The sequence below is a fragment of the Hemicordylus capensis genome, chromosome 1 (assembly GCF_027244095.1).
Source record: "Hemicordylus capensis ecotype Gifberg chromosome 1, rHemCap1.1.pri, whole genome shotgun sequence".
Taxonomy (NCBI): Eukaryota; Metazoa; Chordata; class Lepidosauria; order Squamata; family Cordylidae; genus Hemicordylus; species Hemicordylus capensis.
The window spans coordinates 210,101,169-210,127,357 of record NC_069657.1 but is presented as its reverse complement, the minus strand read 5'-3'; the positions used below and the strand labels follow the sequence as shown (position 1 = coordinate 210,127,357).

At 41.4% G+C, this 26,189-nt stretch overlaps 1 protein-coding gene and 1 long non-coding RNA gene across 2 annotated transcripts in view; one reads left to right on the top strand and one right to left on the bottom strand.

Moving 5' to 3' along the window:
* COL5A2 (collagen type V alpha 2 chain) overlaps positions 1–26,189 on the top strand; it is a 78,017-nt gene that overhangs the window by 44,378 nt on the left and 7,450 nt on the right. The window contains exons 22-45 of the mRNA XM_053282896.1: positions 188–241; positions 365–418; positions 2,390–2,443; positions 5,065–5,118; positions 5,776–5,820; positions 6,999–7,097; positions 8,780–8,887; positions 8,996–9,049; positions 10,984–11,037; positions 11,137–11,190; positions 13,092–13,145; positions 13,949–14,056; positions 14,149–14,202; positions 14,527–14,580; positions 15,292–15,453; positions 16,290–16,397; positions 16,687–16,794; positions 17,035–17,088; positions 18,102–18,209; positions 18,745–18,798; positions 20,346–20,453; positions 21,409–21,462; positions 22,656–22,763; positions 23,081–23,372. Coding sequence (XP_053138871.1) covers positions 188–241; positions 365–418; positions 2,390–2,443; positions 5,065–5,118; positions 5,776–5,820; positions 6,999–7,097; positions 8,780–8,887; positions 8,996–9,049; positions 10,984–11,037; positions 11,137–11,190; positions 13,092–13,145; positions 13,949–14,056; positions 14,149–14,202; positions 14,527–14,580; positions 15,292–15,453; positions 16,290–16,397; positions 16,687–16,794; positions 17,035–17,088; positions 18,102–18,209; positions 18,745–18,798; positions 20,346–20,453; positions 21,409–21,462; positions 22,656–22,763; positions 23,081–23,372 — 2,056 coding nt within the window. The remainder of the gene's footprint in view (positions 1–187; positions 242–364; positions 419–2,389; positions 2,444–5,064; positions 5,119–5,775; positions 5,821–6,998; positions 7,098–8,779; positions 8,888–8,995; positions 9,050–10,983; positions 11,038–11,136; positions 11,191–13,091; positions 13,146–13,948; positions 14,057–14,148; positions 14,203–14,526; positions 14,581–15,291; positions 15,454–16,289; positions 16,398–16,686; positions 16,795–17,034; positions 17,089–18,101; positions 18,210–18,744; positions 18,799–20,345; positions 20,454–21,408; positions 21,463–22,655; positions 22,764–23,080; positions 23,373–26,189) is intronic.
* LOC128339279 (uncharacterized) lies at positions 19,414–24,306 on the bottom strand. Its single transcript, XR_008312942.1, has 3 exons — positions 24,190–24,306; positions 21,581–21,661; positions 19,414–21,477 (listed from the first exon to the last, which is right to left on the bottom strand). It is a non-coding gene; the product is annotated as an uncharacterized LOC128339279 (long non-coding RNA).

The following is a 26,189-nucleotide window of genomic DNA, read 5'->3' as shown; positions in this document are numbered from 1 at the left end:
ATATTCATTTATATGTTTTCGTCAAGCTGACTATATTTTAAATTAAACAGAGCCAGCCTGGAGGGGGTGCTTGGAAGATAAACTAACCATGGGAGGTGGGGCCAGAAACACTCCAGGTTGCTATTTATTCTGAGACAGTTCCTGAGTTTATAATAAAATATTTTGTATTTATTTTGTCCCAAATTAGGGGGACCCTGGAAAACCTGGAGAAGCAGGCAATGCTGGTGTCCCAGGACAGCGAGTGAGTATTGTAATACTTTCCATTGACTAAAGAACACAGTATTTCTCTCTCTCTCTCTCTCTCTCTCTGTATACACCCACCAACACACCAAAGCAATCTTCTTTTGTAATTATGTATTTTTAGGGAGCTCCTGGTAAAGATGGTGAAGTTGGCCCAGCTGGTCCTGTTGGTCCGCCTGTAAGTTAACATTAAAAAAATCCTTTCTAATCTATTCTGCTGTCTGTTACCATCTATTATATTAATTCTCGTGGGTGTGCCTTGGAATGTGCGTCCTAGAGCCGAGCTGATTGGCTGGGCGGCGGACGCACCTGATTGGCTGAGGCATCCCCAGGAGGATTGGTTGCTGCAGCGGCAGCCCGGCTATGGAGGCCAGAGGTGGCGGGCCTGGCCGCGGAGGCAAGGCCCAGGAGAGGGGAAAGAAAGTTGGGACAGAAGTGGCAGTGGGGAGGAGAGGTGGCTGGGCCCGGAAGCAGAGACTGAGGCAGAAGGGGTGGGAGAGGTAATCGCTGGCCCCAAAGAGCACACAGATTCTCTGTGTGGGGTTGGCTAGTCCTATTTAAATATCCTAAAATACACAATGGCACTGAACTAATGCATGGCATGGTTTGTATGACTTGAGCCATTTCCCCCATATGTCCTCACAAGCATATGCATATTCCCTGATGCTTCCAAAAAGATGGCAGAAGAATCATGAAATCTGACATATGTGAATAGAGATGTACTGTATGCACATTGGAATGGCATAGGGTGATGTGTATGCATGTTAGAATGGTGAGGTGTGGTTGTGGTACAGCACAGAGCTGCTAAGTGGGAAGTCAAAGGGCCAAGTTTCGTGTTGCATTCAAATCCATAGTTTGGCCTAGCACATTTAGGAACATAGGAATCTGCCTTCTACTGAGTCAGACCATTTGTTCATCTAGCTCAGTATTGTCTACACAGACTGGCAGCGGTTTCTCCAAGGATGCAGGCGGGAGTTTCTCTCAGCCCTGTCTTGGAGATGCCAGAGAGGGAACTTGGAACCTTCTGCATGCAAACATGCAAATGCTCTTCCCAGAGTGGCCCCATCCCCTAAGGGGGATATCTTACAGTGCTCGCACATGTCTCACATTCAAATGCAAACCAGGGCAGACCCTGCTTAGCAAAGGGGACAATTCATGCTTACTGGTTGCACTCAGGATTGGGACTACAGTGTAAGTAGTAAAAAGGGCTAACGACCCCACATCATTTGCTACAGTCCTATTTATAGTTAGGACTGCCGGCTATTTATAGTTAGAAAAACACAAACAAAACACACATAGCTGAACTATGAACTTAATGTAATATGCAGTTTGACTGAAAGATGTCTGCATAGTCAATAAGGGCTCTGGACTTCAATTAATCCATACTGCTGCTTTGGAAGAATTATATTATAAAAAATATTTTAAATGAAAGTATAGGTTCTCCAGCTTTCCCCCCTCTTGAAACAGTGTTGAAAAATACATATTTGTTTTCTGATTCAGTATAGTCCAACAGGACCTCTCCACATTGTCTAAACAACTTCTTTACAAGTGTTCAGATGTCTTATTTTATTCTCGTGATGGACTCCTAACATGTGAGTGATAAATTTGGAGTGAAGGACATTTTTAAAAATTGGGTTGCTGCCATTTATTCTAACAAGACAAATGCCTGAAAACATCTGCATATGGAAGAAGAATCAATGACAGCAACAACATTCTTTTTAAAAAAATGTAAATGCTATTGTATTTTTGTATAATATTACAAACTACATATATTACAAGTGAAATGAGCTGTAAGAAACAAAGGCTACTCTTAATATACTCCTTTATACTCTCCTATTTGTAATCACTATTTGTAGTTTATACTCTCCTATTACTATGTAGATACACAGGAAGCTGCCATTTACTGAGTCAGACCATCTAGCTTGGAATTGTCTGTGCTGACTGGCAGGGGTCTCCAGGGTTCCAGATAGGGGTCTTTGCCTGCCCTGCCTGGAGATGCCAAGGACTGAACCTGGGGTCTTCGCATACAAAGCAGGTGCTCTGCCATAAAGCTGCAGCCCCTGAATATTATATTCAGAAGAAGAGGATGAAGTGTGTCCTGACCATGGTATTATTTTACTACAATCACTGTTGTCTTTTTGTTTTCTAGGGACTAGCAGGAGAAAGAGGAGAACAAGGTCCCCCGGGTCCTACAGGCTTTCAGGCAAATATTTTTGAATTTTGTTTTAAATTTACCCTTTCCCATCCCAAAGGCAACTGGGTGCCTATTGTATTACATATCGAAGAGAAACAACCCATCCCATGTTTGCTTAACTCCCATCATTGTGAGTGCAATAGGAAGGTCTTTTGTCATTTTCAGAATATATTGGGAACAGTATTGCCTCTAACAGGGATTCCCAGATGTTGACTGCAACTCCCAGAACTCCCAAGCAAAAGCCATTGCTGCTGGGGATTCTTGGAGTTGTAGTCAACAACATCTGGGAATCCCTGTTAGAAGAAACATTGATTGGGAATTCTCCAAAGAGAAAGGCTCTTCGCAAGTAAGAAGACACCAGTGAGGGTGCTTCTCTGGGTCCCCTAATTTCTTACATTTCTTGTGCAGATTGAATTATCTAGAAGTCTCAACTAAGTATAGATATTGCAGTGAGATATAGGCAAAGTGATAGCCTCGAGCCATTTAATGGTCAAAAACAGCACCTTGAATTGTATCCAGAGATTAAGCTGTTGAAAGTCAAAGTGGATAGATGGATCATAGATGTAATGCATAAAGATTGTGCCAAGTCGGTCACTCCTAGTGATCACATCCCATGTGATTTTCTTGGTAGAATACAGGAGTGGTTTACCATTGCCTCCTCCCATGCAGTATGAGATGATGCCTTTCAGCACCTCCCTATATTGCTGCTGCCCAATATAGGTGACTACAAATGTATTACTAGGCACAGTCTGGGAAGCACACCAGCGGGGATTTGAACTAACAGCCTCTTGCACTCTAGGCAAGCTGCTTTCCTGCTGTGCCACTGCCTGCAGCTGATATATAATGCATACTTATTGACATAGTTCTCCTGAAACTCCCAAACTGCTTTTAAGGACAACTCCCCATGACATGTAGAGTGCATTAGAGTGGTCTTCAGGTTACAAACCCACCATGATTGATGGTAGCTGAGTCTGAAAGAAAAGGCTGGCAGCCTTCTTATTGGATGCAGTCGGCAAAAAAGTGTTCCTGGCCACCACTGCAATATGAAGCAGCTTTGCTTTCTGTAAGGAAGAGACATTTAAACATTTCCATAACTCTCTCCCATTGAAATCAGTGGTAATCTGAATTCTGGCTGGATATATCTGTCTTGATTCTTACATTTTATACCTTAATTGCAAATAAGAGCCAATACATATGTCAGCTGTCCAGTGTTGAAAGAGGAGCCTCACAGAAGATTGTAGGTCCGTTTCTGTGAGTAGAAAGTGCCCCAGACGTGGAAATCCCTTCTTTTGGAAACTGATCTCTGATCTTCCATGAGGTGCCACCTCTGATACTGCATTGCTTGTGGAAGTATACAACTCATATGAGCAGTTAAGTGTACGTATAGGTTGGCTCAGCTAATGTGTGATCAGCCACAACTGTTATTTATTTTCTTATCCAAGTGTTCTAAACATTCCTGTGCTGCTTTCCTGTTAATGTTATCCAAACCAGTTCACAGGAATGAAAACAATAACAATTTATTTTAAAAACAACGAATAGCAATAAAAATTGAACTAAATTAAACAGAGAATCCTTTTTAAGATTGTAAAAACAGGGAAAACTAATAAAAGCAGTATAAGGCAGCAATGAAAAACAACTGGTAAGGGCTAATAAAACCCTTGGAAGATAAAAGCCCATAATTTGTCATCAGCACATTAAAAGCATTGGTGCCTCCCTTGCCTTTTGGGGGAGGGAGTTCTATAAGCAAGACATCACCACTTAGAAGATTCCCTCTCCAGTTGCACCATACCTAATCGCTACTGCTATAAGTACCGTACCAAGAGAAGCGTTGTTAAATAAATAATTTGTTTATTGATTAAATAAACAAATAACTTGTTTATTAAATAAACAAACAACTTTTGCAGTTTAACCAATTAATCAATTGATGGAACTTTAAATAAATGTCCACATTAACCAAAAGCTCATGTAGGTGTCTTTTAGAGATTTTAAAGTGTATAGGAACCAAAAAAGCTACAAGTGTTAGAAACAAAGGTCCTCTTCTATTTTTCTTTCTTTCATATTATTTACTGCAGTTATACACCAAATCAGCGTTTTAAAAAAGTGAGTAACATCCAGATGTCAGTCATGACTGAGCAACATTAAAGTCAATTAAACAAGTTAGTCATGACTAGCTTAAATCCACTAATATCAATGGGACTTAGTCATAACTATTTTAGTTTGAATATTGCCCAGTTTTAATCTCTCAGGTTAAAATCTGCACTCATTGGTTAAAATGGGCTCTTGCTGATTCATCAACTACACCTTTAACAGGATTAAACTGGCCAACGTTTGCTGTCCTATAATAAACATTGTAATGTTTGTATCCCTGTGGGGATAAAGCAAATGACCAAAAATGGAGCATTCCAAGAAGTTGCACAATGTAATAAGTAACGGGGCTGATCTTCTGCCTGTACCATAGCACCATTCCTGCATACAGGGAGTTTCCCCCCAGTTAGGGTAACCTATGCATTTACCCTCTGTAATTGTACAAGTATGTAAGCACTTGTGCCAAAGTACCACACAATAGTGAATGTAAAATACCAGATGGGCAATATTTCATACATCATGTTTCTGCTTATTTTTTTCTCCAGGGTTTACCTGGCCCTCCAGGCCCTCCAGGGGAGGGGGGAAAGCCAGGGGACCAAGTAAGTGTTTTATAATTTGGCATACACAAATTTTCTTTGCTTGACAAAGTTCTATTGTGATTACACATGTCTCGATTATTGTAACATCTCAAATACTGTATTGCTCTGTGTGTGTGTGTGTGTGTGTGTGTGTGTGTGCCTATAGTGAACAAAAGGGTCATGCTTCTACACCTTTGTATTCCCCAAAGAACCATGGCCCTGAGACATCCACATTGGCACTTTCAGTGACCTGAAGTAAGGGAGAATTTCTGCACACAGTGTGTGATTAGAAGTGTGAGAAATTTGATAGAGTGTTCATCAAAGGGAAACTCCTTGTTTGGTTTCTGCGAGCAGGAGACAGGCAGCATAGCCTACCTTGAGTGGGCCATTCATCCCCATCTCCACCTCTCCATTAGAAACAAAGCTCTGTGAGCAAAGGAATGCTGAAAACAGTGTTCCTTTGCTCCTGGCATGCTCTGTTTAATGCTGGTGGGTGAGGAGAAGACTTCTGCACAGATTTGGCAACAGCAATCAAACTCCAGTCCTTTTGTTGGACTTATATATCTCCCCCCCCCCTTTCTCTCCTCAGCAATATTAATCTTCACTAATAAAAAGAGACTACTTGGATTTTCAGTATGTGGAACCTGCCATCTGTAATGATTTCCCTTTTTTCTACAGGGTGTTCCTGGGGACCCTGGATCTCCTGGCCCCTTAGGTCCAAGGGTAAGTTCTGACCTTCAGAAATAGCATTTCATAGCAAACTTTCAGAATAATTTCTAAATCTAAAGGTGGAACACAAATAATCACAAATTCAAGTACTGCACTGCAGAAACACAAAAACCTCGAAATCACAAGCTTCATATTTCACCATTTGAATTTAATTATGAGGTTCACCCTTGTAGATTGTTTCTTTCCTGCAGTACATCATGAAAAGTAAAAACCAGGTTTTGCTATCTTGAAATCCAGATTTTGCAGGATTCAAAATAATTCATTTGGAATCGTTTGAATCTGATTATTTTTTATTCCAGTGCTATTCTATCAGTTTAGGATCTTGGAAGACATCATCTTTTCCATTTGTCTGTATTGCTTGTCCTGTTCTTAAGCCAGCTTTCCTCTGTGAAATGGAGAGCAGTGTATATGGCATACCCAGGGTGGTCTCCCATTCAAGAACTGCTTAGTTTTACAGCTGGAACTACATCAGATGGCTGCAGCCATCTGTGCACCAATGTTGGTGTTGCAGTTTTAACTGGTAATAAAACTTTAGTAACACATTGCCTTTGTGAGAAACTGTTTGGGCTGGAGTTGATGATTCTTCTCTCCCATCTGGCCCACCATATGGAGGACAATGGAAGCGTGACTTCCCTTCCCACCCACCTGCTATCTGTGCAGTCTGTGCAATTCTAGAAATCCAGAAATTAACATTATTTAACCTGTGCTGGTTGAATTCTATTCTAGGCAGCATTTTAATGTTATGGATGTACAGGAGCAGCATGCTGGGCAGGCAGGCACACTTGTGTCTGCCTCCCATGATGAGCGGGAAGTATTGTCCAGTTTAGCCTTTTGACCCACCATTTGTGTGGATTATGAGAACTTTGTGAGAAATGTACTGTGTAATGGAAACATATGTGCTCTTTAATAGATGTAGTCCAATACCTTCTTATCCTCACATTATTTGTCAAAAGCACTGGATAACTCTTAGCTGTTTCTTATGCTTCCTACTATGAGGGAGGGAGGGAGGGAAAATGTGATATACTCTGCAAATGTCACCAGTGCCAATGCTAGTAAATTATTATTTGAATGCCTTTAGAATCCATGTTCTGCTTTATTCCACTGTAATGTTGAGGGACATTTTTGCCATAACATCCATTACAGTAGATTATTTCCATTCTGTCTATTTCTAGGGTGATCGTGGCCATCCAGGTGAAAGAGGAAACCCAGGACCATCTGGTCTCTCAGGGGAAAAAGGGATGGCTGGAGGTCAAGGCCCTGATGGTCCAAAGGTAAGTTACTGGCAGGGGTGAGACAGGGGGAGAGAGGGAGAGGGAGAGAATGGGATTGGAATGGAAAGGGAGAGAGAGGGAGAATGGAGTATGATATTATGAGAACATTGACCTAGTCCAAACCGTCTCAGACTCAATCCCATACTGTATTAGTCTGTTAAAATTCTGCAAAATGGTGGTTGGATGGTAACCTTGTCAAATGTCAATAAGTGATTGAGTCCAGAATGCATAAGAAAACTGGGGTAAGAGACCCTTAAGCATAATCAAGGCCATAACTGGCGTATTCACATTCCTTTCCTATCATTGCACTGTGTTACTCTGGGATTCCTTGGCATTGCACAGCTGCCCAAAATAGCTACTATCAGGAAGACTAAAGTAACCTTGCAAATAAGTCTCTAGAAACCAGTAGCCTGCAACAGGTTTTGCTAATCTGCACATATGGATCTATGCTGAAATCTGTGGTATCACTGGCATAAACGAGCGGGAAACAAGAACCAACTGTCTTCAAGTGTACATAGGTTTCTCTGCTCGGCCAATTATGAGATAATTTCCCCCCTGCTTGAGCAATTATGAGACAATTTTTAATTGTCTCAGCAACCATATGAGTGATTTTCTACAAGCCTGGACCATAAAGAACAGCTGGAATGAATGAATGAATGAATGACTGAAATGAAATAAAAGATCAGCTGGAGCCTATTAGTACTATAATAACCCCATTCACAATAAAATATTGGCAACATACAGTAAGTCAGTTACTAGGGTTACACTGTTTACCTCAGGAGAAAGCAACCTAAATCCCTGCTTGACCGGTCAGGCCTTTGTAATCTCTTCACTTCCTGTTTATAAGACGAAAGGTGTGTGTGTTTGCTTGTGTGTGCATGTGCAAATGTCTATACATACATACACACACACACACACACACACACACAAAATGGATGACACTTTAGCCCTCTTTAGACTTTCTGAGCGCAGCAGTGCTCATGCTTATTGCAGGGAAAGCGGAGAGGACGTCCCGCTGTCACTCCTTCCCTCATGCCCAACTAATATGCTTGTGGTGCCATTTGTCTGAAGGGGGTGGCACCATAAATGTGTTCACCAGCAATTCCCTCTTCAGACAAATAGCACCATAAGCGTGTTTGGTGGGTGTGAGGGGGTGAGTGACAGCGGCAGGCCAGGACTTCCTCCCTGCTTTCCCCACTGTAAGCATGAGTGCTGCTCAACTTAGACCATTTGAAGAGAGCTATTGGTAGAGGTTATGTTGTCTGCACAACTCGTGACTCACCCAATTAAACACAACCCACCAACCACTATTGTCACTTGATAAGAGCTTAACAATACTTCTGTTTATGTAGTTGCAGACGGGCAATTCAACAAGGAGGCTTTCTACCCCTGCCAAGACATCATTTATAGATAGTGGACTGTGGTCCATTTGGTGGGTTACAAGTTGAGTAAACGTGGACTAGATATAGGCTTAGCAATAAAGTGCAAGTGTAAATCAGAATCCTTAAAAGGTCATAGATGGGATCTGCCATGGACACAAATAACAAGAATCCAAGAAGCATTAAGGAAAAATAAATAATGAAATGAAAACCATCCTTCCAAAAAGTGGTTCCCTCAGATATCAGAAGCTTTCTTCCCCTTTAGAAGTGGAGAAGCATCCATTTCTTTTGTATTAATTTTAGGGTAATCCAGGTCCCTCTGGAACTCCTGGGGATCAAGGGCCCCCTGGTCTTCAGGGTATGCCTGGAGAGAGGGGCATTGCTGGAACTCCTGGTCCCAAAGGTGACAGGGTAAGCCCTTTTCTCATTATTTCTCCTTCATATATTTAAGAAAAGCTGATCCTATGTCTGTTTATCTTTCTTCATAAATAACTTGAGATTTTGTTATGCTGTCCCCAGGGCAGTATTGGAGAAAAGGGATCTGAAGGTACAGCCGGCAATGACGGTGCAAGAGTGAGTTAATTTACTGTCTATCATAACAAAACATTTCACTTGATAATTCTGTGTCTGCTTATTACTATTAAGAAATGAATAGCAACCAGAAAGGGACTGATCTAAAATGCTCTTCCCATTCCCCCCCCCCATATTCTTTCACATCTGAAATGCCCCTCCAATTTTCTCCACCATGTTCTTAGGCACCAAAAATGGCAAGCAAATTTTGTCAAATTCTCAACCTACTGGCAACCACTATTTTCCCTACCAGAATACTATTTAGAACAACACTATGCCATGGACTTTCCCAGACAGCAGGCTTTAATGCGGGTTTACTGCGAGACTTTACTGTGAGTTCGAAGTAGCCTCAAAAAACAGTTGCAAAAAGTGGATTTTTTTTTTTTACCCTGGATATAATTCAGGCACACTCTGACATGTAATTAAAAAAACCTGAATTGTATGTGAAGTGCTCCCTGATAGCTCGCAGGGACTTTGGGGTAAATTTGGCCGATATGTGAACACCCCCCCCCCATTCTGGAGGAGATGTGAACTAAAAGCCAGATGTGAAAAACTCCCATGACTAGTGCTACCATAGCAAGGTTGGAGTGGGCCCAGAGACAGTGAGCCCCCCCCCCCACTGAAGCTCAGCTCACGAAGTAAAGAAATCTTAAATGAGGGTGAATAAGCATGTGGACGATGCAAGTCATTTAATGGTACTAGAGAAAGACATGCTGTTCTGGTAGCTCCAGGTCTTAACACTCACATCAATTTCGGAGGATGAATACAACTGAAGGAAGCCCGGGCAGGTGTGCGGCTGGGGGAGTCAGTCATGTGACTTGCCTCGGGGGGGGGGCAAGGCAGTGGGCCCCCAGACAACTGGCTCCCCTTGCTCTATTATAGTTATGCCCTTGCTGCCAATGCATAGAAGCTGCATCAACTTAAAAAAACAAACCAGGGCTGGGGGAATACTCACCACTGCCACCAGCAAAGAGTGATAAGCCATCTCCCCTCAATACAATGCAATAAACTTTACAATAATGTATTTCCCCACTAAAACCACAGAACTAGTCCCAAAACTTTTTAGCACCTTCGATTTTCACTGAATCTGATGCTAAGATTTTTGGATCAGCTCTGTGAGCTGTACTTATTCACCTATGGAACATGCTTAGATAGGAAATGTCATGACATTTACTTCAGAGACTGAATGACAAAAGAGCAAATCTTGCTTTCATTTCTGGTGTCTGTATGATCAGTTTGAGGTTAAATATCGCTGTTATTTGAAGGCGCCCTTCATAATAGAAGCAGAGTCCATTTTATCTTCATTTAAAGGAATTTTTTTTTTTGCAACAGGTAACATACTATATTTGATGTCTGAAAGCAGCTCAGACCAGGCGATACTAAATAGACTTCAAACTGTTATTGTTACCAAAATGTCAGACATTTGTAGCTGAGTATCCCATTATAAATGGCTGCTATGTCTCTTCAGTTTTGCCATGCAGTCCAGCCCAATTTACCATTTCACTGAAAACTCCTAAAATATTATTCCCTGCCCAGGCAAACAAAGTCAAAAGTGTTTCATGGAAAAATATAAGCTTCTCACAAGAATAATTAAAAATTCTAATATTTTCAGGAATTAAGCTCTTTCTTCTATGATCATGTTGGGTGTGGCATGCAACACTATAATGTGCCTAAGAATGAGGAAAATAGTTACTGCAAGTGAAAGACAAGATAGTGCCCATAACAGTGTAGTACAGAGTTAGATCCATTGGCTGAAGCATCACCCTCTATTTTGATGGAACACCCCTTTGATGCATTGTGTGAATCAGTGAAGAAATTATTTCAGAATCCAAGACGACAACAAAAGTGGATAGAAATAATAGCTTTAACAAACATGTAAATAAACAAGGTGGTCTGAAGGTTTATTTCTCTAACTGAAAATCTTATTATTTTAATAGGGTCTCCCAGGTCCATTAGGTCCACATGGTCCTGCGGGTCCCGCTGGTGAAAAGGTAAAAGGGTTTTTGTGGCAAACTTCACCTTATTTGTATTACATTCCATTTTATCCATTCTGAATGATATACAATAATCCACTGTAAACTTTTTTAAAGGGTGAACCTGGCCCTCGAGGTTTAGTTGGCCCTGCAGGCTCTCGTGGAACTCCTGTAAGTATTTTTATTTTTATTTTATTTTATTTCACTTACTTTATTTATCTACTGCCCATCAAAATTGGCTCAAGGCATTTCACAATCAAAAATAAAACTATTTAAAATATTAATATAAAACTCATTAAAACCATTTTAAATACTATTAAAAGCAAAGCTAAAAAGTAGGACTTTGCAGCTCTCTTGAACACATCTAGAAGAGATAGATCTCTTATTCCCCACAAGGAGTGCATTGCACAACCTAGGGGCATCTACTGGGAAGGCCCAACCTCACATTGCCACCAGACAAACTGATGGCACCTGGATATCATCCCATTATAAACATTTTTATTATTAGCATATTGGCATTTTTAAAAATACTGCATGTGTAACAATGGGATTCCATTTTTGGTGTGATAACATGTTTTCATTGTGCCCATCTCTCGAGCATTTATTTGGCCTCCTTTCTTTCTGAAATTCTATGATACAGAATGAATAAGAGCACAAACTTGGAAATTAGGATTTAAATTAAACTGAAAGGCTGAACCGTTGTGAGTTCTTTCCACACACTAGTTTGTATCCTTTTATGCCACTATGAGGACTGTTTCTCATGTGGTGGTGTTATGAAATGGGAGTGCTCTCAGTGGTCACTGTCACATCTAAAATGTCAGACAAGAAGGATTAATACACAATACAAACACTAAGACTAAAGCATGCACTTCCAAAATCTCTTGAATCCTTTACTGGAGACTGTAGCCCATTGTAACCCTTCCTGCAAAATAAAGCATGTGACAATGTAAGCAAAAGAATGACTGGCACTCCCTTTCATATGAACATAATAGGATAAGTACCTCAAACTTCAGGAAAAAGTTGCTTATTGAAAATTGGTACAGCTAGATCAACAGAACTACTACAGAACTCCTGATCCCAATATATTCAGTCTGTATAAACACATATGTATTTCATACAGCTCTATTCCACTGCTTCAATTATGTATATTTTTTTAAAAGCTGATAACTTGTTATCAGTCTATGCATTCCAGTACCAGTACCTCATTAGAAGGCTTTAAATAGCCTTAATTAAATTAAATCAAATTATTGTACCTATTTAATTAAAAACAGATATGCCAATTCAGCTCTGTATACATACATATGCTCCCCACTTAGGAAGATTCCCGTTTATGACGTCTTAATTGGGTTCTCTTTCATATCTCCCCCCCCACCAGGCTTGTCATCAGTCATGAAATACACCTAGTATTTCAAAACAGAGTTTGAATTATCTGCAGTCTGTTTGATAATGGAACTTGAAGTGATGTCTTGTAATTCTAAAATCAAAGTTTGTATTGTCACAATACTTGGAGTATCGTGAAGTATTGTCATGAAATAAATAATTACTTTATGGGGGGGAACCCCTCCTACTTGTTACTCATACAAATTCTTCAGTACATATTATGGCAAATCCAGCAGTGAGTTAGCACAGTGGACATTTTAATATAAGGCTTTTTTCTGTGACCTTTTTGGTATTCATAGTTCTGAATTGTATGTGTATTTTGTTTTTATCTTGTTTGCTAGTTGTATGTGATGCATTGTTTGTTGTTTTGTGTGTTTAAAATGAAAACATGAGAAGTAAATTATTAAAACAAACAGAAAAAAGAAAAGGTACCAGGTGCTCTATTGATGTTCCTGGGTTTTGTTTCTTAAATGATTGATAACTGTAATGTTAGGGGGTTCCAGACCATTAGTGGATGTGGTGTTGTTTTTTAAATCTAAGAAACAAATGCTGTAACTGGGGTGGTTATAGCATATAATAAACTTAATTTCTCACAGAAAATTGCTTGGTTCTGTTCCTATTTTGTTCATGCATTGTATATCCTTACTAGCAACGATTATCCTTGTTGACTTTCCCCCCTATTTCTTGCTCAGGGTTCCCGAGGTGAAAATGGCCCAACTGGCCAAGTTGGTTTTGCTGGTCCTCCGGTATGTGTTGAATCTCATCTGTCTTTTGCTCTCTACTTATCATTAATAGCATCCACTATTAATCTACTTATCATTAATAGCATCATATTATAAGATGCTAAATTATTTGGAAAGATTCTTAAAATAGGAGCACTACACTAGTATCTTTAGGATAATTCTTGTATCGGCAAATAGAAAATAATAGGTAGTCATGTTGGTTCATTATTTTTTTAAAAATCAACAAATGAAAGTAGGCAATACTTTTACAGGCACCATTTAAAGAGTTGCAAAGCACACCACTTTACTGCTTTGCGATTCTTGATCCTAATAAATGCTTGATCCTAATAAAAATGTTTGATCTTAATAAAAATATTGCCCTATTTTTGCGTGCATGTTTTGCTTAAATTGGTAGTAATAGCAGGTCATAAAACATTTTGTTAGCAATAGGATTTTAAAAATGTACATGGCATCATTTTTGCATTAAGTATTTACTTTTTCTGAAGAAAAGCATATCATGCCATCCCTTGTCATGTAACATAAATTCATAGTCAATTGGTAACTAAACAAAGGTACTGGATCCAAGGAATGAAGGGAGGGGGGAAACCTCTTGAAGAGATAACTAAGCTTGATCACAATTATTTTGTGAAACCATTGTTTATATTTTGTGAAGTTTTGCTCCAGACATTCTGTCATCCATTGAGGTGATTTAAATATTTGGTAGAACTTTGCTGTGCAGTGTGCTGCAGGGCATATTCACTGTTCTTAGAATGACACCTCTAATTCTCTCTAATTTGTTGTGTTTTGTGTCTTTTTAATATTTATAGGGCCCTGATGGTCAACCAGGTGTGAAAGGAGAACCGGGAGAGCCTGGGCAGAAAGGAGATGCTGGATCCCCAGGACCCCAAGGTCTTGCAGGCTCTCATGGCCCTCCAGTAAGTCAAGGAGAAACTGAGATATTACAGTAGCTTGTATCAATTTTGCTAATTGGATGTTCCCCCCATATTCACTTCTTCTTTCATTTTAGGGCCCTTCTGGTGTTCCTGGACTAAAAGGTGGCCGAGGTACTAAAGGCCCCCCAGTAAGTAGATTAACTTTCTATGTGTTGCCGCATGTATTAAGGCTGCTACCTATCTGGAGCTATCTGCTGAATGTTTATTTGATGCGAGTGCTTATGCTTTCCTTAATATAAATTTACATTTCAGGCATGACAATTACATAGATTAAATGCTCACACAGATTTAAGAAATAAATTTCCATCCTTCATTGTGACTCATTTGTTTTAAATTTTGTAAATGTACTTTTTATTTTATATCGTGATAACTTCGGTTTTAAGCAATAAAGAACTTTAACCTTGAAATAAAGAATGTTCCTGTACAGACACAGTATATACTTTTTTTTCTAGGGTGCTACGGGATTCCCTGGATCTGCTGGAAGAGTTGGACCACCAGGACCTACTGTAAGTTAAATAAGAACTCATTCATAAACATGCATTTGAATTTAAGGGAAATATATTGTAGGTGACGTTATCTTAGTATCAGAAACCTGACCTCATCCTGTTTTTCTTTAGCTGAGGTACTAGTGCAATGTAGTAGATAGTGTTGGATGAGAGTGGTTCTAATCCCAAGAAGATGCAGGTTCAAATCTTGGCTCAGCTGTGCAGCTCATAGGGCGCACTTGTTTTGAGCATGCTCAGCCTAGTCTACTGAAACAAAATCCTTGTCACTGGGAGAATGCAGGGGCTGAGGGGAGAGGCAGCACATCATGTTATATATCTCTTCTGAATGGGGAACAAATCCCTAATTATGAGCTATGGAATAAGTACTTGTTGTTGAATATGTTGTATTTCCTTACCAAAGGACGGCTAAGGATTGAGATTATATTGAAAAAGTAATGTATAGCAAATTTCAAATATATTTGAAAGTTACTGTACATGTCCTTTTCTTCTTTTTTAGTAGCTCAATACTGATTGTTTGTCATAATTTAATGATCGGGTGTTGCTAGGCTGTAGTCCTTCCACTGGACTCACTTGTTTAACTGGGCATTGCAGGGCTTTAGTGCCTGGATGGGAGACTGCCTGTATACACTACCTAGAATTCCATAGAATTAAGGAAGGTTATAAATAGAATTGTTGGATCACAGGTCAGTTCTAATCCATTTCTATTTCTAGGGAGCTACTGGTCCAGCTGGACCTCTTGGTGAACCCGGCAAAGAAGGACCGCCAGGTCTTCGGGGAGATCCTGGTGCTCATGGTCGTGTGGGAGATCGTGGGCCAGCAGGACCATCTGGTAGTCCTGGAGACAAAGGAGACTCAGGAGAAGATGGACAATCTGTAATTTGGGGGCAGGGAGTGTTTATATTTGCAACAGAAGTTAAAAAGTTTGTATTTGTTGTTTGGAAGAGTCAATCGTTTAATTTCCTTAACCAAGGATACATAACTATATGATAAGACAGACTTGTCATAATACATATCAGCAACTGCAAAGATACATATACCCACCAACATTATCTTATGGTCAGAAGCAACAGGACATCCAACATTATACTGTGGCTGCCATTCCTCTCTGTCAACCTCATTACCAGTCCTTTTCCTCAGCCTCTACTACACTTTTGCTTTCCATTGCTTCTCCCATTTCCCTTTTTCATCTCCCAAACAAATCAAGATCCTAACCAACACACTATTAATTGCTACCCTCCAATCCCCATTGTTTACAATTCACAGGGATGCATACGTTGGGTCCCATAAATAGCACCCATCCCACTGTTTTCTTCACCATGTTGGCTCCTTTATTCTGAGCTTGTGTTTGGAAAGACCTTAGTGTACCCAAACATGATTCCCCTCAGAGTAAGATGCCCACTGGTCTTTAGCATTCTGCTGTGCCTTTCAAAGTGTTTCTCTCTAGTCAAATATTCCAGATGCAACAAAATTGAAAACATGTGTGTCTATTCATTTCTTATTCATATTGGACCGCATCACAACTCATCACTTTTGTGTCTAGTTCTTTCATTTGTCCACTCCTCACTCTTTTGGCAAAATACCAAATGATGGCATTTTGTATCTTTATATAATGCTTTAAGCTATGCACTTCGGTTCTGTTTGCATTTGGAGATCCTATATTATGATTAGAGTTCCTAGGAATATTATTTTTTGTTACTTATATATTTTAGGGTCCTGATGGTCCCCCAGGTCCAGCTGGAAGTACTGGCCAGAGAGGCATTGTGGGTATGCCAGGTCAACGAGGAGAGAGGGGCATGCCTGGGCTGCCTGGCCCTGGTGTGAGTATCCATGCAGTTGGCATTTCACATATGGGCCCAGCTTCTTCTCTATAGCCTATAAGATTTTGGCTGTGAGAACCTTTGGTTCACACTGTGAAGTATGGCTTCACATGGTTTCATTGCGTGCTAGAGTACATCCTATTAGCCTTATGTTTGGAATGCTACAGATGGTCATTTTTCATAATGTTATGCATCCAGGATGATCCTTGCTGAGAAGAATGCCTGCTTCAGTTGCAGTATATTCATTTCATAGTTCTAGCTGTTTACTTGATGTTTCCCATCACTCTAGGGTACACCAGGAAAACAAGGCCCCACAGGACCATCGGGAGACAAAGGCCCTTCTGGGCCCATTGGCCCTCCAGGTGCTTCTGGCCCAGTGGGTGAGGCCGGACCAGAAGTAAGTGTCTCTTTCTAGGCCACAAGACTGTTATTATATTTATATACCTTATATAATGTATATACTTCATATTGCTAGCATAGAAGTAATTGCTGTGGTTACTTACTTGAACACACAGGTGCTTATACTGTATCAATCTGTGGTGCCTATACTGTACAAATCTATGTCTGTATAAGACATAGCCAGATTCAATCCCTCAGTTAACATATGATTTCACTTTCCCCTCAACTCAACACATAGGGTCCTGCAGGTAATGACGGTACTCCTGGACGGGATGGAGCTCTTGGTGAACGGGTAAGAATATAGACTTTTAGAGTGAATGATGTTGTAAAAGTTCTGAGAAAAACAGTATTGTAACTTGACATCTGTACAACAAAAGGACATATGACATATTACTGACAATTAACCAGCAAGTTACAGAACTAAGCCCTACATAAATCATGTGTATCTAAAACTAGAACAGCTAGGAAGCCTCTGTATTTGTATCATATTTGGGTAATCAGTATATCCAATGGAAGGCTAGTTTCAGACCTGAAGGTTAGGTTTAGACCTGTCTTCATATGCATAGTCCCTACCTCACCCCCCCACCATCATCCTTGCCTATTATTGTAAAGAGATGTTGCTCAATAGACGTTGTTACAGAACTGGCCTTGGAGTAAAAGTGCAATCAGACTTGTCTTAAGCAGAACTGATACCTGTAGTTGCAAGTGAAGTCTGTTCAAGCTGAAGAACTTCAGATAATATGTTTGGTTAGGAGTGCAAACTTGAAGGTGGATGATGATATGTTTATAGTAGACTAGTGGTCTGACTCAGTATATGGCACCTTCCTATATTCCTATGTTAGATTATATGGGCATAATTGCAATGGGGGGAAGAGTGAAGGGATTATGACTCACTAAACCCTTCCCATCTTTTGGAAGCCACCACTCACCACAAAATCAACAGTCTCCCTTGTGAGAAAAAGCCACTAGCTGGCAGGCTGCTAGTGAGGGCATAGTGATGGCACCAATGTATACATTAACCCGTGCCAACAGAATATACATTTGCTAGTCTATTAATTCCATTGTTCAAAGAACTTCAGTTCCCACTTTTGTAACTGAGGTACTGTCTAGATAGGACTGGAACTTTTGCCTATGTGGATGTTGCCTTTCATTTCAAGGAGCAGGCATTCTGTTAAGAATATCTCCCGAAACTCTTGGTCCTAGGCAATACCAGTTAATTAAAAGTAATGATCTTATAGTAAATGTGTATATCGTTCTAATATATATTCAATGAGTACTGAAGACTTGGAATTAATTTTATTACAGGGTGATCGTGGTGAACCTGGACCTGCAGGCCTTCCTGGTTCCCAGGGTGCTCCGGGCACGCCAGGGCCTGTTGGTCCTCCAGGAGATCCAGGACAAAGAGGTGAATCAGTAAGTATAGCTATTTCTTGGTACTGCCCCTCGTTATGTGGTTTTAATTCCCTGATAGGCAACTAGATTGGCCAGTGGAGTATTCCAGAACTGAGTGCTTACCAAGCAATCAAGTCCCTAGTTCCGCCCTTCTTCCTAAACAGACTTCATGCCAGAACCTATGGAGGTTGAGGGGATGGCCTGGACATGGAAGAAGAAGGCAGACGAATGTGGGGGTCCTCTTCTGACTAGTAGGCATGTTGTAGGGGTCTCTCATATGTCTTGCCAAAGATTTTTCATTGAGCTGGCATCTAAAAAAGCTAAATTTCTCTTGGAAAATAGCATACTGGAAATGTGTTGGGAACTTCAGTTAGAAGGTATACCAGTCTCAGCAGCTGTTTTGTTTTGCTGTTCTTCTGTGAGTTATAGTTGCCTCCTTCCTGTTTGTCAGTCCCTACTGTTGCTGTGATTTGGAGATATAAAATAAGCTAAAAGCATTTCAACTATTAATAAATTAATGAAATTAATAATGAATGAATTTTCCATTTCCCTCTAGGGTTCACGGGGTCCAATGGGTCCTTCTGGTCGTGCTGGAAAGCGAGGTTTGCCTGTATGTTTTACATGAATTCTTTTAACTCAACACAAATGAATTAACTGTGATAGAAAAATGATAATGGGCAATCAAATTTATTTATAACTATATGGTTATTTATATCTATTATAATCAATTATTTTCCCCCAGCATCATATCTCTTTGTAACCAATTCTGCATCAACACTGATGTATTAAAATATATTTATTGTAGACTAAAATGATTTTAATAAGTAAATATGAGGGTTAAGCATTTGTTGGATGGACAGTTGTGTTCTTAAGCTGAATATGACTCAAGCATGTGAAGGCTAAATCCATTGCAAACCAACAAAGCCCTGATCCTGGCATTCCTCTGCCAGGCAGCCTGGGATTTAAACCCAGGCTAAGAGTGAGGTAGGAGGATGTGTGCATGCTTCCTACCTCACTTCTTGGTTGTGAATACCATCGGGGCTCTAAAAACAGCCGTCAGGAGTTACAGCCATAGAGCCCCAGTGCAGCGCGGTCAAGGAGAGGAATCCTGCTGCCTTGCAGAAGGCTACCCCTCTGCTGCCTGCACAGGGCATTGTGGGATGCAGGAGGACTTCCTCTTCCCAATTCCACCTTGGGTGACTGCCACAGCACTGCTCATGTAGGCATGTGAGCAGTGGTGCCCAGAAGCAACAAACATTGTTTGGAAGAATGTAGGTAGGATCCTGCCTTCCCCTTCAGCCCTCCCCAGCCCAAACTCCATGGGCAGTATGAATGACCTTAAAGAATCTTATCTAAATTAGTTGCTCCTTTTACTCTCCCACCATTTGACTAGTTTAGCTAGCAGACAGTTGTCTTAATAGAAATGGGCAAGCTGTTTTAAAATCAACTCCTGTTAACTCAAACATGATCTAAGTTCTTTTGAATAAAATTAGAAAAACTCAGATCAGGTTTCTAAGCCAGTTTCAAGGCTCAGAAAAATGCCCTCTCCACCTTTCTACCAGCCCACACAATCCCTAAAAAATCTTCCCAACCAGCACCCTCCCCCAAAACACCCTCTCCATCCTTCCCTGAGGGACCATGGGGAATAGGAAGTAGTTTCCTCAAGAGTTACAGCAATTGCAGTTGATTTTGATCTAAGCTGGAGAATAATTAGGATGCTTTTGACACTCACCTCTTTTGAGGTGGGCCCTTTAAATTCATTTCCAAATTTTATTTGGGAGAATCTTGCCAGCCAATTTGGTTCTTAAATGCAGTTCCCCGCAAAGCCTAAGCAAACAGGTAACAAGAAGCTAGAAATTCTCTTCACATCTTAATACAGAGAGCAAATGTGGAGATAGTTCAGACATGTCAGGATGAATTAACTTTTATTATAAGCCTCATATTTCATACTCACATACTGGAAGATTTTGATCATACTGAAACTTTGTGAGGGGGGAAACTGTAACTGTTGTCGCTGTGGGATGAGAATTATCTTCAGTACAATGCATTTTGGGCACAGTCTAATTGCACATTTAAGTCCTGCTTCTTTCAATGGAAGAGATTTAAGCCCATACTTAACTTTGGCTGGATTGCATCCCTGTTTATTTTCTGCTTAAGGGTCCCCAAGGTCCTCGTGGTGACAAAGGTGACAATGGAGATCGAGGTGATAGGGGGCAGAAGGGTCACCGAGGTTTCACTGGCCTTCAGGGTCTCCCTGGACCACCAGTAAGTTTTATTTTCATTTTTGTTAAATGATTCCATTCCATTCAAGCCTATGCTTCTCTAACATGGAGGCCTGTCAACACACCACTGTGTGCATAGGACTTCTTGCAAATCTACTTTACCATTAATTTCAATAAGATATTTCCTTTATTGAAATGCATAAGAAACCTCTGGGAAGTGGAGTGCTCCATTTGTATTACAGCATCCCCGATCCAAAAGAAGTTGGTTATGCCTTGCAAGGCTGCAATGGCACAAAGAAATTCCCCAAATTTGCCCACTGTATTGTTACTAACCTGTTTGCTTATACACCTAAAGTAAGTTATGTTTGCCTCCTCAAGAACCTGGAAGAGAAAGTACCAACTCTTTTCCAATTTCCAAAATATTCCTAGCTTGTTCCTCTGGAGGACTTTGCTACTTGCCACAGGCAAGTTGGGGAGTGGCTATTTTCAAGTCTGAGCAATGGTATGTGAATGGATGTACAGTGTGGATAGACACTCTTCAGATAATTCCTCTTTTTCATCTTTTATGTAAGATTGTATGGGCTACAGTTTCTATGAGAAACCTGACTATAAACGCAGCAGGAAAGTATCACATTTTGTCTTCATCTCTTTTTAGTTCTGTGCTAAAGGGATCCCCCACCTCCGCACCATAGAGCTATGGCTTTTTATTGAGATTCATATGATCTCAACCATAGGTTGTGAATAACATTATCAGTTCTTTCTTTTTTAAAAGCTGCTTCTCTGAGTCTGAGCATTGATGGACATTACCATAATATCATGTGGTAGCAATGAAATCAAGCTGAGACAAGAGTAATGAAAAATTGTGACCTCAGATGACCTTTTCATATATTTTCACACACATTTCATGCTGTAAGACCAATGTGCTTCCTTCTTTAAAGATAACAAAACATTAACAGTAACACAGAAATAGAAAGGTTTTCCTGTCTATTTCTCTGCAGGGTCCTATTGGTGAACAAGGCAGTTCTGGGATTCCAGGCCCATTTGGCCCTAGAGTGAGTATGCAAGATCTGGAAAACAATATGGAAATAATTAGATTGTCTGTTGAACATTTGCTGTCATGCAGACATTATTTGTTGATTTCAGAGTAAGTGAATTCTGCATTAGGATTACCGTGCATTTTCATTAAGGAAGGTTATGCTTGGTGCCGTTCATCCTTCTCAGTTCCCCTGTAAGTGGAATTCCAAATGTAATCTAGAATTTGGGGAAAATACATTAGTTTGCAAAGAGAGGATCTCAGCTTTCAATCTCAAGTAATAAAGTTCTGCCCTCTTGGTTGCTGAGATGCTTGAAAATGTGCAACTACAACCTGCCTAGAGTTCAGGAGGGCAAACTGTATGTGTGGAATGTGTTAATTTGTACTTCCCTAATGGCCTTTAATTGTTTCCCTGTTCACAGATCATGAATGTTTGGTACTACTCATTCATATAACTTCAGCTGCCTCCCTGCTCCTTGCAAACAAAGTTCCAAATTCTGCATATAATCAAAGCTCAAATAGCTGCCTAAGAATACAGTATATAAATTGAAGATGTTTGTGCATACTATGCCAACTACATCAATTACACTGATTTATTTTGCTCATAGAATTTGGGGGAGGGGGGGCTCCGGGGGGGCTCCCCCAGATTGAAAAATCAGTGCCAAATACAGCTTATTATATTGCTGCATAACTGATGTGAGAAATGTGGTCTACTTTTAAAAATAGGGGTGTTTTTTTTTGGTTTAAGAGACGTTTGGAGTCACCTTGCACTATGCTACCATCATCTGATGGTTTTTATTGCAAGCATTCTTGGATGGCAAGTCAATTCTATCTGTTTCAGCAGGACTGGAACAAAAGTAAATGTATTTAGACCAGAGAGAGACCCATCCCCGCCCCCAAGAAACACTCATCCTAACCCAGCAAGCGAAGTTCACATGTGGAAGCAGGTTTTTGCATGTGTGGCTAATGAGGATGTAGGGCCATATCTGGATGCACATCTACATCTGTTGATGGAGTCCCTATTGAAATGATCAGATTCTATTTTTCTATGCAAATGTACTTGCACATCTCCATTGAGGGCCAAATAGCTGCTGTGGATAACTGGACCCAGACTGGGGCTATTGTGTAGAAGGCTTAGGAAAAAACATCATCCAAAATTGTGGTTAAAAATATGACTGTTAATATTGATATGAAAATTCTTTCACAATGCAGGGCATTCCAGGTCCAGTTGGACCTTCAGGTAAAGAAGGAAATGCTGGACCACTTGGACCAGTTGGACCTCCTGGCATGAGAGGAACTGGAGGAGAAGCAGGTCCTGAGGTAAATAATTGGGCTTCCCTTTGGGGCTGGGGCAGTAAGAGCTTAGTGTTCTGTACAGGATCCATTGCACTGCTGGTGCTAGAGCCAAGACTGGTATTGCCTGTAATTGTAAGGGTGAGAATATTGTTCCCTTTTGCTGGTTAGGAACAATGAGGTATCTCTGCCACTAGCATATTTCTTGGAGCTTGGAGTGGTATAACAACACACTCAGCCCAGTGGGAGTGATTTAGTGGTAGTAAGAACACAGCTCTGTATAGCCTCATGCCCCAGGTGTTTAATAATGGGTGTGGTCTCTTTCTTTCTGCTGCCGGCTTTAGGGCCCACCAGGGGAACCTGGTCCTCCAGGCCCCCCAGGCCCCCCAGGCCATCTCACAGCTGCGATTGGTGACATTATGGGACATTATGACGATGGTCTAGCAGACCTTCCGCCAGAGTTCACTGATGATGAAGCTCCTCCAGATGACAGCAATAAAACAGATCCAGGAGTCCATGCTACGCTGAAGTCACTGAGCAGCCAGATTGAAACTATGCGCAGCCCTGATGGATCAAAGAAACACCCAGCACGGACTTGTGATGATTTGAAGCTGTGCCATCCATCCAAAAAGAGTGGTGGGTGTAAAGACCAATCATAACTAAATGTCTGGGGGCCTGTTCGAAGAAGAATACTGTTTGGCGGGTGGACCTGCCAGACTTACCACTGCGGCGACCGTCTCCCAAAGTGCGGTGGTAGAGGAGAGTGGCAACAGGTGGCTGGGTGAGGCCACAGCAGAGGAGCAGATGCGGGGGCTGGTGGGGGAAGTAGCCAGGAGCCCGGCCTGTGTGCTGGCTCGTGAGGAGGCGGGCAGCAGGGGGATGGCCAAGCCTAAGGCACCTTCTGATGATGTCAGAAAAGCACCTTGGGAAGGGAGAAGGGAGGGGCAATGGATTGAGAGGAAACAAGGGTGTCCACACCCACAAGTGGCCAAAGGGGGAGCTGGGTGGAGGGCCAATTGGCAGGGGGTGGGGGTATATGGCTTGGCAGGGGCTTGGAGGAGAGGGCCAGGGATGAGGAGGCTGGCTGAGAGAGTGGGGTAGGCTCCTCCCAGGAGAGGAGTAGCCTCAGGGACCCCATAACACATCAAGGATGAGGACCAGGGTGAGCAGAAACCCCTCTCCTTGACTCTCTGAGGCCCAATCCCAAAGGGGCTGTATGGCGTGCCAGCAGCTGAGCTGGCATATACATAATATTGAAAGGCTCCTTATCACATGCGGTTCCCCACCTCCATCACTTGCAGCATCTGTATTCTAGTGTTGCTTTTTCTGAAGGGCAATGTAGTGACTGTTGTAGAATTAAAACAACTTCTTCTGGACTCTGGAGCAGCACTGAATGAGCCTTAACGAGAAGCAAAAACTTAATGATGCCTGCCTGCAACTTGGCAATGTTTACCTTGCATGTTCCATACACCTGCATCACAGTGCAGAAGGAGTTGAGTTATCATTTCAAAGTCTTTTAAGCAGCCACCTGTGTGGTAGTCATGACCTAAGACCATGTGATGGGTAGCCTGCAAAGAAGAAGCAAACTAGATTAGTGGTCCATAAAACGAGAACCTTTTAAGAACCACTGGTGCAAATGTGAACAGCAGAAAATGCAGTTCACCGAAACCTAAGAAACTCTACAAGATTTGCTGAAGACGTTTAATATAATATCTGCTTCCAAGAAACTTAATTCCTTCTAACACTTGTCAGTATGAATTAGGAACAAATAGACCCCAGGCTATGGAGTTATCAAATACATTTAGGCCAACTCTATCTTTACCTGTCCTGAGCCTTCACAGTGGATCAGGTGATAAGTATTAATAAATAACATGAAATACACTTTAAGCTGTATATCTGGAAAACCCCTGAAAAAGGCAACTTGTTATAAGCATGGTTTAAATGGCCGAGTCTGAAATGTTAGACATCACGAATAAAGAAGTTGAGGTTTTATTAAGGACTTCTTAGATTTTTGTTTTCAGAATGTCCCTCCTTCCTTCTAGAGACTGCCAAGTACTCTTCGGATTCCCTTCACCTTTGCCATACCAAAGATGATCTGTCCATTCCAACTTCACCACCATAGGGCTCTTCTCACGATCTTATCTTCTTATAATCTTCTTACCTTCCCTGCAGATGATTGGTTGTCAGTACCTGGGCAGGTGGATCAACCTCCCAGACAAACAGCGGTTCCTGCTGCAGCTTCTGGGTTGGGGTGCCAGGATGTGCCGCCGTGTGTCAACCTCCCCCCCGAGCCCCAATAATGCATTGCACAAGTGTGTGGTGCATTACTAGGATCCCCCCCCCCGCCCCACCGAGTGCAAGCAGCCACAGCTGACACACAATTTAAAAAATGAAGTTAAGGGAGTGCTCGCTCCCTTAACCTCATTTTAGAAGGAGGCTACTTTGGTGGGTTTGCTGCCGTGTCACCACTGGGATCGGGCATGATCCCGGTGGTTCATAAGAGCATGCAAAACTGGACTGGTTTTCCTTTAGCCCGGTTTTGCATGCTCATGTGAATAGCCTCCATGTCTCATCCTTGATCAGATGAAGAGGCTTTCCAAACAAGCAGTGTGGAGAGCCTGACCGGGCTCTGCAGTGATAACAGGCTTAGCCCACAGACGAGCAGGGAGCCGTCCCTGAGCGGCCAGATTGGCCACCCACACGACTACCGACTCTGCCACAGAGCCAGTAGGGACGGCAGGGATTGGGGGCCACCTGGCCCCCAAAAGTCCCAGGATGCCCCATGTGAGTGCGCGGGGCATTCTGAGGAGACCCCCGAGGCCGGGAGGCTGCTTGTAGCCTCCCGGTCGGGAGTCTACTTGTGTGTTGCGGTAGTGTGGAGCTGCGCCACAGTGGCACACGATCAGTAAAACAGCGTTAGCGTAGCATTTGCTCTGCTACAGGAGCTGCATGGCTCCCGGCTGTTCCCACAACCACAGGAAAGCAGGCTGGGCTCCCTTAGCCTGCTTTCCTGTGGTTGTAGGAATAGCCTTGAAGTGTTGAACCACAATCACAGCATGTTTACAGCATGATCTCATGCTTGTGTACCCAGAAGCAAGACTCCCTTTGTTCAATGAGACTTTCCAAATAATTGTGCATAGGATTGTGAACCTTTAAGAATAAGTTTACTCTATTTTTAAACTGAATGAAAAAAAAGCCATATAATAATTATGAAAGTTTTCATCTGGTTAAACAAATTGTAGCCACTGAATTGCAAAGTTTTGATTGATTATTTATTTATTTATTTATATGACACATTTCTATACCACCCAAAACTCACATCTCTGGGCAGTTTACAACAAGCAAACAAACAAACAAAACGTTAAAACAATAGTTAAAATAAATGACAACAGAAAACTTAAAACAGTACTTAAAACAAAGTAAATAATATAGTAAAAATTACAACATTAAAAC